The 15844-nt window shown below is 44.1% G+C and overlaps 1 protein-coding gene across 1 annotated transcript; it reads left to right on the top strand.

Annotated features, from left to right (window-relative positions):
- The first annotated feature begins 873 nt into the window (after positions 1-873).
- Positions 874-10608, top strand: FZD1 (frizzled class receptor 1). Its single transcript, XM_073898779.1, has one exon. The coding sequence runs from the start codon at positions 3522-3524 to the stop codon at positions 5466-5468; it is 1947 nt and encodes a 648-aa protein (XP_073754880.1). The 5' UTR covers positions 874-3521; the 3' UTR covers positions 5469-10608.
- The last annotated feature ends 5236 nt before the right edge of the window (positions 10609-15844 follow it).

Below are 15844 nucleotides of genomic sequence, written 5' to 3' on the forward strand. Positions count from 1 at the left end.
CTAATGAAATTCAAACCAAACAAGGCCAGTTACTTGAAGTTCGTCCCTTAACATTTCTGGGTCTAGTGTTTTTCATTATAAACAGGAGAAAATCAGCTAGTTCCTAGGTGATATCTTTAGTTCCTTCTAGTTCCATGATCTGGCAAAAAAATACTTTTTTTCTTCTCTTTCTCTTTTTTTTTTTTTAAGATTTTATTTATTTATTTGACAGAGAGAGACACAGCGAGAGAGGGAACACAAGCAGGGGGAGTGGGAGAGGGAGAAGCAGGCCTCCTGCTGAGCAGGGAGCCCGATGTGGGGCTCCATCCCAGGACCCTGGGATCATGACCTGAGCTGAAGGCAGATGCTTAACGGCTGAGCCACCTAGGCGCCCCTCTCTCTTTCTTTTTTAATTCTAATAGCATTTCTGAGCCTCCTCCCTAGTAAACTTCACTGTCCAGTGGAAGATAAAATAAGCTCAAGAATTTCAATGGAACAACTTTTGAAGCAGGAGAGTGTCACCTACTCTGAGGAACAGAACTGAACATTCTGCCTTATTCCCTGTGCCCCATCCTGTGGGGGAGAAGAGGGTTTGGAGCAGTGGTGTTGGTGGATGCTTAATGCATGTGATGCTTCTTGGTAACTAACACATTAGAATAAATTCACTTTTCACTCAGCCAGTCACCAAGAGTGACCTTGAGAGAATGGAACACAAGATAGGTCTTTACAAGACAGGAATGGTAGAAGGAAGATGTTGGTAAAGTTTCTTGGTAAAGTTTCTAAGTATGGTATGCTATTAGCAGAAGAATGAACATCAGGACAGAAGGCTAGAGAAAAAATGTCCCTGGGAAACTGGTAGGCCAGGATGCTGGAAGGTAAAATGAACAATTATGGACTATGAGTGCTCAAAGGATCTCAGAGAGCACCTTCTTTTTAATAACAAAATTTTTCATGAATTATTGTCAATACACACACACTCACATATGATACCTGTTGTACATTTAGTACCTGTTGCATTTTCTTTTTAAAAAATATTAGGAACCCAGAAGTACTTTAAAACAAATATATATTTTGTGAATTTACTACATCCATGACTGTTTGAAAAACAATAATATATGAATCTGAGACAAACAGATGTCATTTTGGTTTAATGGGTGAAGATACGACTACACATTCTTGAGAGACACCAACATGCTTGGTGATGAAATTCACAGTGCCCTGTTAGTATGTGGTACAAGTACCACCCATCTCAAGTGGTGACCTTGATGTCTAGACTAATGTTCAAGCTTCCCAAGTGACAGCATGCCCCAGGTTCCACCTTTCACAGCCATTCTGAGACCCCCACCCCCCACCCTGCGTATGTGGGAGAAAGTGACCCTTCAAAAGCTCCCTATTGTCTGTATACTGTTTAGCCCAAACTTTTTAGTATGGACTAAAACTTTCTCCTGCCTTCCTTATGATATCTCAGCCACAGTCACTCCTCACCCCCACTCCCTTCAGCAATTTAAGTACTTCAGAGCTTCTGTCTTTTGCACCTTCCACCCACCTCTCTATCAGAACACTTACCCATTTCCACTGGCTGGCTGCCTCCCTCCTCCGCTGAGCTCATTCAGCTTTGAGATGGACAACAGGCTAACTGATCTACCTTTCTATGCCCCACTGCACTTTGGCCTCCTGTAAGGCTGAGCCATGTCTTACACATCTTTGTATTCTACTACCTAGTATCACTTATAGCATAAGAGGTGCTTCCTAAGTGTGTATTAAACAAATGAATGGATAAACAAAAGATAGCAAATAACTGTAGAAAAGTATCCCGAGAGTCTAATCAGAGGCCAACAAATCCTAGGTGGAATTAATAATACAATGGCACTTTATTGATAAAACTGAGTCACCTCGTTAAAGCATCATTAAAAACAAAAAACAAACAAACAAACAAACAAAAACCGTAGGCAGAAGACCACAAGAATGCAAGCAGGCTGAGATGGATTGTGTTGTTTAGAATTAGGAAGGGAATGTGCAGTTAGCTCTTTTGCTTTCAGACTTCTCTGTATTGTTTGTTAAACTGGCATCCCCAGCTCCGCATACCGGTGGAAGACCACCACGCTGCAGCCCAGCCTGTGGCTCCTAACTGGCCCAGATCTGACACTCCCAGGAGTGGCCCTTGCGCCATGGGCGTCCCCAGGTTTTGGAAGGCTCCTAATAGCTCCCCAACAGCCCAGGCTGTTCGCCAGCGACGCGTCTGCTCCGGTCCGAGGCACTTCTGCCGTCCCGGGCAGCGAGGACGCTCCGAAGAGAGGTCGTCGGGTTCTCAAGATTTTCTCTCTAAAGATCTAATAGATATCCTTCCGTTGCTTCTGTTTCTGACTTGATTAAAGAGGAGGAAAAGGACAACAAGAAGGATAATAGTAGCGGACGGCGCATCTGGTTTTACTTTTTTCAATTCCGTCAAAGTTTGTGTTTGTGTTTTGTTGTTGTTCTTCATTTGACAGCGATCCCGTGAACTCCTCCTTGGGGAAATGGCGCATCCAAAGCCCGCCAAGCCCAGGCTGAGAGCTCTAGGACTTATTAGAGTAATATTTTAAACAAAACCTCGACAGACAGAAACTCAAAGAAAGCCGTGCGCTCCTTAAGTCAAAGGCATCTGTTCTGATCGCTGCGCTCGGTTTGCTGTTTGTAACCAGCGTTAAGAGCAGGATTTTTAAACATGAAAATGGATAAAAGAAAAGAAAAGCTAAGTCCCGGGGTCCGCCGACTCCCATTCATTATCTCCAACAGCATATGGGACCATTCTCCCACTAGTCCTCGCCCTTTCTTCCGCAAAAGGAAAGGCAACCAAGCCTGTCCCGCTTCATAGCAAACCCACTCTTTGTGCCTGAGCGGTGCCTCGGCCACCGCTACTACTTCCTCCTCCTCCCGCCCCCTTCTCCTCCCGCCCGCCGCCGACTTTCGCTCAGGGAGGCAGGCAGCAGGCGCCCTTTGCGCCGGGAAGCCAGTGCCGCGATTGGGCGACGGTCCCTGAACCTCCAGTTCCGCGTCGGTTTCAAGGCTCCTCCCTCCTGGTGAAAGACAGACTGCGGGGCGCCTGGAAACCGGTCCGAGGGCGCGCGCGAGAGAGGAGAGCGAGCGAGTTGAGGGATTGACACAAATGGTCAGGCGGCGGCGGCGCAGAAGGAGGCGGAGGCGCAGGGGGGAGTCGAGGCCGCTGGGCTGCGGAGAGTTGCACGCTCTACGGCGCCGCGGCCACTAGCGCTGCGCCGCCAGCCGGGAACCAGCGAGCCAAGGGCCAGGAAGGCAGGACGCGACCCCGGCGCGCCGGAGCCACCTGGGCTCTCCCCGCCGCCCACGCTTCATGAATCGCAAGTTTCCGCGGCGGCGGCGGCTGCGGGACGCGGAGCGGGAGCCGGGGGAGCGGGCTGAGCGCGGCTCGGGCTCGACGGAGGGCACCGGCGCGGAGGAGATCTCCCCGGCCGCAGGGGGAGCCGCCGCCGGCTGCGCCACTGCCAGCCGCAGCCGGGCGGCGCCAAGAAAGGAGCCGAGAAAGTATGGCTGAAGAGGAGGCGCCTAAGAAGTCCCGGGCCGCCGGCGGCCGCGCGAGCTGGGAACTTTATGCCGGGGCGCTCCCGGCTGGACGGGTGGCGGAGGGGAGCGGGGACGCGGGCAGCCGCCGCCGCCGCCGCCCCCCAGGTGATTCTGGACGCTTGGCGCCTCGGCTCCTGCTACTGCTTTGGCTCCTGGAGGCTCCGCTGCTGCTGGGGGTCCGGGGACAGGCGGTGGGCCAGGGGCCGGGTCCGGGGCAGCAGCCCCCGCCGCCGCCGCCGCCTCAGCAGCAGCAGAGCGGGCAACAGTACAACGGCGAGAGAGGCATCTCCATCCCGGACCACGGCTACTGCCAGCCCATCTCCATCCCGCTGTGCACGGACATTGCGTACAACCAGACCATCATGCCCAACCTTTTGGGCCACACGAACCAAGAGGATGCGGGCCTCGAGGTGCACCAGTTCTACCCCTTGGTGAAGGTGCAGTGCTCGGCGGAACTCAAATTCTTCCTGTGCTCCATGTACGCGCCCGTGTGCACCGTGCTAGAGCAGGCTCTGCCGCCCTGCCGCTCCCTGTGTGAGCGCGCGCGCCAGGGCTGCGAGGCGCTCATGAACAAGTTCGGCTTCCAGTGGCCTGACACGCTCAAGTGCGAAAAGTTCCCGGTGCACGGCGCCGGCGAGCTGTGCGTGGGCCAGAACACGTCGGACAAGGGCACCCCGACGCCCTCGTTGCTGCCGGAGTTCTGGACCAGCAACCCTCAGCACGGCGGCGGGGGGCACCGTGGCGGAGGCTTTCCGGGGGGCGCCGGCGCGTCGGAGCGAGGCAAGTTCTCGTGCCCGCGCGCCCTCAAGGTGCCCTCCTACCTCAACTACCACTTCCTGGGCGAGAAAGACTGCGGTGCGCCCTGTGAGCCGACCAAGGTGTACGGGCTCATGTACTTTGGACCCGAAGAGCTGCGCTTCTCGCGCACCTGGATCGGCATCTGGTCAGTGCTGTGCTGCGCCTCCACGCTCTTCACGGTGCTCACGTACCTGGTGGACATGCGGCGCTTCAGCTATCCGGAGCGGCCCATTATCTTCCTGTCGGGCTGCTACACGGCAGTGGCCGTGGCCTACATCGCCGGCTTCCTGCTGGAGGACCGAGTGGTGTGTAACGACAAGTTCTCCGAGGATGGGGCGCGCACAGTGGCGCAGGGCACCAAGAAGGAGGGCTGCACCATCCTTTTCATGATGCTCTACTTCTTTAGCATGGCCAGCTCCATCTGGTGGGTGATTCTGTCGCTCACCTGGTTCCTGGCAGCGGGCATGAAGTGGGGTCACGAAGCCATCGAGGCTAACTCGCAGTATTTTCACCTGGCCGCCTGGGCTGTGCCGGCCATCAAGACCATCACCATCCTGGCGCTGGGCCAGGTGGATGGCGACGTGCTGAGCGGGGTGTGCTTCGTGGGGCTCAACAATGTGGACGCGCTGCGCGGCTTCGTGCTGGCGCCACTCTTCGTGTACCTGTTCATCGGCACGTCTTTCCTGCTGGCCGGCTTCGTGTCCCTCTTCCGCATTCGCACCATCATGAAGCACGACGGCACCAAGACCGAGAAGCTGGAGAAGCTCATGGTGCGCATCGGCGTCTTCAGCGTGCTTTACACGGTGCCAGCCACTATCGTCATCGCCTGCTACTTCTACGAGCAGGCCTTCCGGGACCAGTGGGAGCGCAGCTGGGTGGCCCAGAGCTGCAAGAGCTATGCCATCCCCTGCCCCCACCTCCAGGCGGGTGGAGGCGCCCCGCCGCACCCGCCCATGAGCCCAGACTTCACAGTCTTCATGATCAAGTACCTTATGACGCTGATCGTGGGCATCACGTCAGGCTTCTGGATCTGGTCCGGCAAGACCCTCAACTCCTGGAGGAAGTTCTATACCAGGCTCACCAACAGCAAACAGGGAGAGACCACCGTCTGACACCCGGGGGCTCAGCCCATTCCCAGCCGTCGGCTTCGTCCCAGCCATCCCCATAAAGCCGGCCCTGTGGAAGCCTTGCCAAACCTGGCTACTTGAGGCTTCCTCACTAGCCGTTCACTTTTCGCAGGCTCCTTTTTAACAGCACAGCTCCTGCAAAAGCTTCCGTCCCTGGGGTCAAACGGACTGGAGGGCCCGACTACAGCAGGGGGGATAGACAGACCTCTCTCGTTCTCACACTCTGGTACCAGGACTGTACGCTTTTATGATTGTAAATAGCCTGTGTAAGATTTTTGTAAGTATATTTGTATTTAAATGACCGATCACGCGTTTTTCTTTTTCTTTCTCTCCCCCCCCCCATTTTTTTTGGTTTTGTTTAAATTTTAATTATTTAGGGCCGTTTAACCATTTGAAGCTTTTCCTTCTTTCCCTTTTCAAAGCACTGCAGAGGTAAAACGCGAGCTCGCGGTGCTCTCGCTTGTTCTGGCGCGCCCCTCCCTGCGGCAGTCCGGGTGCGTCTGGGACTGAGGGGCCTGGGTCACTTCCCGCCTCCTCTTTCTACTCCCCCCTTTCCCTTCAGTGCTTGGGGTCAGGTTTCTTTAGATACAGAACTCCACGGAGCTTCCAAATCGCGGGGGGGGGGGGGGGGGGGGGGCCCCCCCCCCTGCCCGGGTGTTTCTTTGGGGGGGGGGGGGGGCAGATTATGAAGGCCTTGTCCCTTTGACTCTCCGAAACTGAATTTTTCACCGTCCAGAACCCCGTAGCTTCGAGGAGGCCCCCTGGACATGGGCTGTGGCAGTCCCAGCCTTCCTCCACACTGGCCTCCCGACTCCCAGGCACTCCCTCCTTCCACCTAAGTTGGTTAGAGGGTGAGTGGGATAACCATTGCCAAACTTTTTCATGTCTAATTTTTGGGGGATGAGCTCATTTCATTCTCTAGTGTCTAAAACCTGGTATGGGTTTGGCCCACGTCATGGAAAGATGTGGTTGCCGAGATTTGGGAAGAGGTACGAAGCTTTGTGTGGGTTGGGAGAGACTGAAGATGGGGGTTGTAAAGTGTTAATTCTAATTGCATACTGATGCCTGGCAAACTGCCTCTAGGACTGAGAGCCCACATTTCGGTTTTACCTTCCTGTAAAATGGAAACATTCGGTCACCTGGAAAGCTTTGTTAAGGAGTTGATCTCTGCTTTCCTTAAGAGGACAGCAGGACCTAAGCTGAATAGGAAAACTTGAAGGAGATTTCGGTGTAATGGACTTCCTCCAAATGAAGTGCTCCTTTCTTTTAACCAAATAATAATTAGACGTATATGAGAAACTTTACAATGTAAAAGTTGTATACTTTTCAACATGTTATGATGATGATTATTCAGCAACACATTTTGAGGGAGGAACAATCCACATCACTAAAAATAACCTTGTAAGATGCCAGGAGGTAAAGAAGGTGGAATAATTGATGGGGTTAGCTCCTGAAACAAACAAAATATGGGCATGCATGGTAAAGGGAAAGTGTGTGCAGTTCTCCTGCATTGAATCCTGTGTGCTCCTTTTTGGATTTACAGAAATGTGTCAAATGTAAATCTTTCAAAGCCATTTAAAAATATTCACTTTAGTTCTCTGTGAAAGAGAGGAGGAAAGCAGTCCTTCTGATTGTATTGTTTTAAATTTTAAGAGTTTATCAAAATGCCGGTACTTAGGACCTAAATTTATCTATGTCTGTCATACCCTAAAATGACAATGGTCTTTGGATTTGGTATGCATTCTGTTCACTCTCACAAAATCATCTATATTTATAGAGGAATAGAAGTTTATATATATATATAAAATACCATATTTTTAATTTCACAAATAAAGTTTTGTACAAAATTATATGGTTTTTGTGCCTGAAAAAATAGAACTGGAACTGTCTGAACTATCTTTGCATTTTATAGTGTCTCATAGCCAACCCCAGAGTATATAAATTCAGGAATTCAATGAAAAAGTCTGTCCTTACGCATTCACACCAGTGCTCGCTTCGGCAGCACATATACTTACTTACACATTCACACCAGCCCTTAAAGAAGTGTCCTACTTGCAGTGTTGCGACTGACATTGCCAAGTTCCTAGGCAACATCTGCTTTCATGACAGTAACGATATAAAATAGAAGTTTCCAAATTATTTCTTTACTCAAAGAGGATAATTAAAAAGAGAACTCTAATTTTAATATTAAAGCTTTTTTTTTTCCTTTCAAGGGGTAAATTTACATGACTTTTTATAATATGGAGGTTTATTTAAATCATCAGGCACCACCTTGGTCACGATTTTTTTGAGGTACTGTCTTTTTTATAATCTTGGATATTCCAAAACCATAAGTGGGTAATAAATGGTTAACGGACTGTGTGTTTATTAGCATTTTAAACAGTAGTTGGGCGTATAAGGTTGTTTTTGTTGTTTGCTTCAGAAGAACCCATTTTTATATTGTTCGAGGAACCTTTTCCAGAGAAATTATCTAGTTGGTCTACTCTTAGTCAGAATTTATATATATATATATATATATATATATATATATAGTGTGTATATGTGTGTATATACTTATGTATATATGGATCTATATCTATAGATCCATATATACATAAATATATATACACAATTTTTATAAAATAGAGGTACAAAGTTTACTTACATATTTTACAATATGGAAATAAGGTTATGAGAAATGGAAAATGCCAGATGGAAAACCTCAAATACCTTTGGAAAACAAGTCTCTTATTCCTTTACAGACTAAAAATATTTATATTAAATTTTCCCATGAAAATATTTTGTGATAAAATGGCAAGGAACTAAAATGAAGACCATTGATAAAATCGAGTTACTTTCGTGGTTATAACACAATTGTCTTTTAAGTCATTATTATTTTAAGACAAATGAAAAAATTAAATCTAATTGAAAATACAGCATTCAACTTTAAGTAGCAAGATGCAATTTTATGGTCTTTTTTTCTTTGTTTCAATCTACCGTAGTAGATATCTGAGAAGGTTTTATTGTGTAGACGTTTTAAAAAAAACAATTCTTAGGCCAAATTAAAACATGTCTCCTCTTTAGGTATTTCAATCAGATAATTTCTGGGGAAAAAATTTAAGATTATTAATCTCAATCCAAGAAATAAATATAAGGCATTCTTATTGTGGGTGTCCTTATAATGATGTAACTAAATTTGATGCAGAAAGGTTTTATAATGCTGGATTTAAATAGCCTTAAGAGACATTTTTAGGTGACCATCAGGCTTTGTTTTTAGGAAACAACTTATTTAAAATTGTATAGCATATAGAAAGCCAGTGTATTCTTTTGTTTCTTTCCATACTAGTGGCAAAACAAGACTTCCCTGGAAAACCATAAAGGTACCCGGAATATGGTCCCATTAGCATGCTGTTTCCATGACAAACCCTATTTTCAGATGGTCTGATTTGCCTATTTTTTTTTAAACCGGCTATCAGTTGGAGTCAATTTTCCCCCTCACGGTGTGCTTGATTCAGCTTTTATAGTAAATGTATACAGAGTATGAAAGCCTTCTGATGCTCTTTAAAAAAAAAAAAAAAAGGCCTTTTTTTTTTTTACTTAAACTTTGTGGGAGCAGAAAGTCTTATTTTTAATCTCAGAGCCAGCCAGTGTCAAACATTTGCAAAACAGCTGGACCAGATTTTTCGGTGTGTCTGGGGTAATCACTTGTCAGCCTAGGTTTACAGTCCTGATGCTTTCGTCTCCAAGCAATGAAGGCTCCTGCTGTAGTTACATCATTCCTAAAGTCCAGCATTTAACTAGGACAAGAGACCACAGTGAAGAGTTGGTGGCCAATTAAGAAAAAAACTGCCAAAACCACAAACCATTTCAGGACTTGGGTGACTCCAGATCACTTTCACTGATACCATGTTTTAATCTTTAAAAAAATTTTTTTTTGGAAGATGCCATATTTTCAGGGTGTGTGTGTTTGTGTTCAACTCCAGCTACTCTTACCTTCATTGCTTTCTAATCTGTCAACTGGCTATAGGCCACAGTTTATGTAATGTACATGCAATTAATTGAAACCAGTGGTATCACACTGGGTATCTCTGATACATTTCTGATTATAACACTCTGTGTAACTGGCGCTTGAGAGCTAAGAATCAAAATGTGGTCATTACATATGTCTTGAGGTGGACGCTAGTGATATTGTTATTGAATACTTCACAGAATATAGTAATTTCAAAGTCTTGCAGGATTAGTCTGTAGAAGCCGAAATAAGATGCAGAGTACATAGAAGAATTCTCCAGTTATATTACTAAAAAGGAATTGCAATACTACCTTAAATTTGAGGCTTTTATTTTAAGGCCCTGACATTTGAAATGAGGTCTTACAAGATATGTGCCAAAAAAGGTGAAGGGTTTTTTTTTTTTTTTTTTTTGGTGACTCCTAAGACTTACACCTCTATTTTGAAATGTTGGCATATGCTAATAGCCCTTAGAATTTGAAAAACAGTAGTTGAGCTTCAATCATGACTAATTTCCTTAAACTTGTTGGGCTTAAATATTTCTGTTCACTTTGGTCATAGCTTTTGACAATGGATTTATTAAGCCATAACAATTATAGTAACAAAATAGCTTATTTGGAACCTAGTGACTAAAAGACAGGTTAAGCTCTAGACCAATTTTCTTAAGTAGTATCATGATGTGTGGTGACAGCTGTCTCTACCCCATTACAGAACCAAGTTCCTGTCTAAGACTCTCCTGTTGGAGATTTTTGTTTATGAGTTGGTTTGAGACGCAAGTAACAGGTCAAATAAGAGGATTTCTCACAGAAATCTTTCTCATGTAGTGAATTGGCTCAAGTACAATCTATAAGCACATCCCACAATAAACATACAATGAACAGTCTGAGGGTTATCAGTCTTGTAGGTCAAGCAGATTCTTAAATGGCTTGAAGAAAATAAGATATTTTTCGGTGAGATCTCTCTAAACAAATTCTTTTATTTTAAGATGGTGATATTCTAAAGAGGTCTATTTTTGAGTGATAATTCAAATAACACTGCATTTCCTAAAGGAATCATCAATAAACTAGTTGAATGGCATATTTGTATAACTAATAATTTTAAAAATCAAGTATTGGAATAGCACTAATTTTGCACATTTTACAGCCATGCTATTTTTTTTAAATAAAATTGACTTGAAGACAATAATTTTAAGTTTTAAAATTTATAATATGCATTTCTCATGTGAAGATCTCAAGAAATTTTATTCACAGGACGACTTACAAAACATGTTCCTAGGAATATAGTGATGAACATGAAAAGGAACCACTCTTGCTGCTTTGAGGTAGGTTCTTTGTGGCCTGAATTTCTTTTCTTTCCTTTTTAGAAACCAAGTATCCTCCAATTTGTAGATATCTCCATGTTTCAGATCTCAACACCTGTTTGATTTAAATTTGCAGGGGAATAACTGCAGGATCCCCCCATAGACAAAGTGTGGCCTTCGTTTACTTTCAAGTTGGCAGCATGTCCTTGCTTAAATGAAGCACTCTGAGAGATTGTTCTCTTGCCCTTGGAAACGCTCATCTTCACAAACACAGCAGCAAATACCTGGAAGTCATATAGGCTAGTTAAATGCATATTCCAAATGCCAAGTGCTACTTGATTGTTAAAAGAATTTTTTTTCCCTTAAAAGTAGATTTAGAGACTATTCTTGACCTTATCTTTCCAACTCTTGGAAAACATTTTCTTTTTTTAAAGTTAACTTCAATAAATCCTCTGTCAAAAACTCAAAACTCAGATAAGATGACCCATTGTTTAGGCTTGCCCAGGGCTGAGTGGTTTCTTGAGATGTTGGACTTTCAATGGTCAAACCAGGAGAGTTCTATGCAAGCTGAGATGATGGGTCACCATGATTCATGGATTAAATTGTGCTCCCCAAATACAGTGAAAGCTTCCATGGTGGTCACTTGTTCAGCATTAATAGTAGTCCACTGCAGCGCTAGCCTTTTTTAATATCAGATGAAAAGCCAATGAACACAGCCCTTTGTAACTGATCTTCACAGTGAGTACCAATCAACAGAAGCTGAGTGGAACGTGAAGGTATAATGGAACAAACCACATCGATATCTCGGCCATTCTGCATTCTGCCTCCTAAAGAAATGGTTCATAGTTACAAGAATCTCATTGGCCACTGAGCCCTGTTCTCACTACTCATGAAATCAGGTTAAGTGGATATTTTTGTTTTAAAAAAGATCTCAGAAGTATTCCCCTGGAATGAACAGAGTTTTTTTAATTAATGTTAAAGTTCATTAGATTGTAAGGAACTGTTAGGCTTTTGCATATGTTTATATTTATTTTGCTTTCCTGTATAATAATACGGTCCCCTGTAATGAGTTTACACACTCAAGTAGGGATTATCCCAAATGGCAATATCTCGACACTTAATTTAATTGTCATACTTTTTCTCAGAAGTAAGTAGGTTTAGCATCCATACTTTTCCCAAGCAAAAAGTATCTACAGAAAGGGAAAAGAAGTAGATAAACTTAAATTCTACTGTGGTTATTGGGAACGGTGGAATGCAGCATGTGGAACATGCAATCTGCGGTCTTCACGTTTCTATTCATAGGAAAACGCCTCAGAGTTGCTCCACACTTTATATATTGAGTTCATCCCTTTTACCATCCTTCTCATACATCTGTTCCTATCATCCTTCTTGCCGTGCACAAAAAATTTCACTGCCTTTGTTGCTGAAACAGAACACACTATTCTTGCTATCTTTTAACTAAACGCAGTGTAAAGGAATAAAAAAGTGCAGATAAGGTATTTATTTCAGGAGGTACCTACACATTAGTTTCTAGAGCTGTGATTCTCAACAGGGGTCAGTTTTGCCCCCAGGAGATATTTGACAATATCTGAACACAATTTTTATTGTCTTGACTGATGTGTGGGGTTATTATGGGTATTTAGTGAGTAGAGGCCAGAGAGGCTACTAAACATTTTACAATGCACAGGACCACCCCTGACAACAAAGGATTATCTGATCCAAAGTGCCAAAGTTGAGAAACCCGGATCTGGAGGAATACTGAAAATAGTGAAATATACATGTTTTAAATAATGAAATATATTAGAATTATAAACTACAGTTGAGAAAAATATGGATTTATTTGTGTCTACAGCATGTGCTTTGCTTTTGACCTACAAATTTTGTTTCAAATTGATGAATAGCTTGATGATATTGCATAGCAGTCAATGTCTTCATCTGCTTGGGCTGCTATAACAGTATACCATAGACTCTTAGTTCTGGGGCTTGGGAAGTTCAAGATCAAGGTAGCAGCAGATTCAGCTCCTGATCCTGCTTCCTGGCTTATAGACAGCCAGCTACCTCTGTGTTCCCATGGCTCCCATGGGGGTGGAGAGAGATCTCTCTTTTCCTAAGGGCACTAATCCCATCATGAGGGTCCCATAATAATGACAGACTCTAAACCTCATTATCTCCCCAACGTCCCACCTCCAAATACTATCACACTGGGGATTAGGGTTTCAACATACGAATTTTGAGGGAAGCAAACATTCAACCAGTAACAGTCCATAAAATGCCTGCTTTTGTTTTTTAAATCTAGCATCATAATTTCAGTGGGAAGAAATCTGTAAATAACATGAAACAGGTCTACTGAAAAATCTTATAAAGACGTCTGTTTAGTACTATTCTATTATACTTCATATCCCACATTTCCATATTCTTTTATACATTTCCTTGCATCATTGAAGGTACTACAGTGCAGAGGAAAAACTCGGGCCTGGGAGCCAGAAAACCTGTGTTCCAGTATTAACTCTGGGCTAATCGGGTTAAGGTACCTTGGGTGAGTCTGACCCCCAGGGTTTCATGAGCAAATGGAGATACTAATGAAATAATAGATATGAAAGCCTTTTTATAAACAGAGAAGCTCTGTACAAATGTGAAGGGTTTTCACTATCATTCGCACTGAGCTAAGTAAGGAAAGAGGTTGAGATATCTTGAAGGCTCCCTCTTACTTTGACTACCTTCCTCCCCACCTGCACCTGCTACCACTTTTAGAAAAGGATGTCCTAGTCACTGAAGGGATTCAAGGTGACTGGGGGTGGGTGGCTTTCTTCAGTCTTCCTGGTCACCCATCTTCTGGCTTTATCACTACACTTGGGTTCTCCTGGATATGTGGAGCATTTTTCCCAGTTTTTATGAGACTCTGGTTAAATTTAGTGTAAGTCAATCTCTAGTGCATCTACTGTGCCGTTTGAATGGGGTTGGGTCCCGGTTAGGAGAAAGAAAGCCCTTCTTTAGGAGGACTGTTTAGGGGAAAAAGTTCTTTTACACCAATGTTTGAAGGTCAGAGAAGTAGGAGAGCTAAGAATATGTTCAAGACCAAAATGTGGCAAATTCACAGGCAGACACTGGATTGAGAGTCCTCACAGGAGGGGCAGAGGTGTCGCAGGAGCTGTCTGTCCTTTTGTTCATTGGCGAGTTGGGGTTGATGTGAGAAGCAGCTAGGATGGGAGGTGCTTTATGTCACAGTGGGGTCATTTGGCATTGGAAGGGGGAAAAAGAAAGGATATAAGGAAAACCAAAGTCAGCTACTCTTTCCTGGGGCCAGTCCTCATGGGGGTGAGTACAGTAGAGTAGTTGAATGGAAACATTGCTCAAATAGGGCCATAGCCCTCGATTAGAAATATGACCTTCTTTCTTCTTCCTTTTCAAAAAAAATCCGTTTTTTGGACATAAAGATTTTGAATGTCATCTTGGAAAGAATGTTAGAGTTGTAAAACCTGGCTTGAATCCCAACTAACTTATAGCCTGAGATCCATTTATCTCAAATGATGATAATAATTTTTTACTAATTCATATGGCTGTTGGGAGGATCAAAGAAATGAAGTATGTAATGATATTTTTAGCACTGGAGAGTCACCTACAGATTTTACTCTTCTTCTCCCCACCAAATATTTGTCTCTCTTCCTCTTCTACCTCTCCTTCATCACCCCACCTCCTCTCCTCTCTCATCTCCTATGATTCCCTGTCCCTTTTCTTCGTCCTTCTACAACTCACCATTATCACTGATGGAAATTGAAAAGGCGCAATCCAAACTAATGCCGTATTTTTTCTGCATCCTCTTTTCAGGCTAAGCATGTCTTACAAGACTTATTCAGATAAAAGAGTAAGCTAATGGGCAGCCTTAAGGTTAAATGACACAAATAATGTTCTGTATATTAATCAACTAATGATATTGCTCTTAAAGCATGAGTGCATTTCTATGCATTCATGCCTACTTTGTGATATACTATTTCAAATTCAGTTTCTTTATGGCTGCTGACAATTCAGATCTAATTGGTAGGTTGTACACTGGGGTAACATGGCAAGAGCTCTTGGAGGCCACTCTAAATTATAACGAGAAAGAGGCTCATAATTTCCTTTTAGAAATATGCTCCTCTACTGGATTGATAACTAACTGAAGAATTGCAGGAGTCTTATGTTTCCGTCCTTGTTGACTATATTGCCAGAGGGAACTTATTCAATAGCACTTATGAAAATGTTCCTTTGATAATACTGAAGCATACCAAATGAATTTTGATGTGTGAAGTTGAGCAAGGTTGAGGGCTTGTATCAAAGCAGTTGACTGGTCATTTCATTATTTCCTCATATAGAAAGAGCAGCTAGCCATTTTGGTGCCTTGGTCATTCCTGTGGTCTAGTGTATTGATTTTCTACTCCACTGTAACAAATTACCAGAAACTTGAAAAACACAAATGTATTATCTTACAGTTCTATAGGTCAGAAATCTGACATTGGTCTCACTGGGATAAAATCAAGGTGCTGTATGGCTATGTTTCTTTCCGGAGGCTTTAAGGGAAAATCCGTTTCCTTGCCCTTTCCAGCTTCTAGAGGCTGCCCCCACGGCTCATGGCAGGCTTCTTCCATCTTCAAAGCCAGCAATATCGGGTCAAGTCTTTTCTCTTACTGTCTGATTCTCTGTCGTTGGGAATGGTCCTCTGCTTTTAAGGACTCCTATGATTAGATGGATACAGGATAAGGTTCTAAGGATTAGAGCGTGGACATCTTTGAGGGCCCATTATTCTATCTGCCACATCTATGTCCAGCTGTTGGAAACAGCTAGAGGATCTTTCTTTTAGAAGTATTCCCACCACAATCTCATTCTTCACAATTCTGTTTTTTTAAAAACCGGCTTCCTGAATTTCTTCTGTTCTCCATTTCATTCTCTCAAAGTATGCTTCTGTCAATGGCCAATTCCTCATTGATACCCCCTCTCCCTTCACCTCATTTTCTGTTAAGCACGCTGCAGACCAGTGCTAATCCTCTAACTCTAGAGATTTCTTTATATTCCAGATGTCATCTTTCTTCCTCTTCCTTGCTA

Source organism: Callorhinus ursinus, unplaced genomic scaffold, assembly GCF_003265705.2.
Source record: "Callorhinus ursinus isolate GAN/ISIS: 27379988/994484 unplaced genomic scaffold, GSC_fseal_2.0 scaffold12, whole genome shotgun sequence".
Taxonomy (NCBI): domain Eukaryota; kingdom Metazoa; phylum Chordata; class Mammalia; order Carnivora; family Otariidae; genus Callorhinus; species Callorhinus ursinus.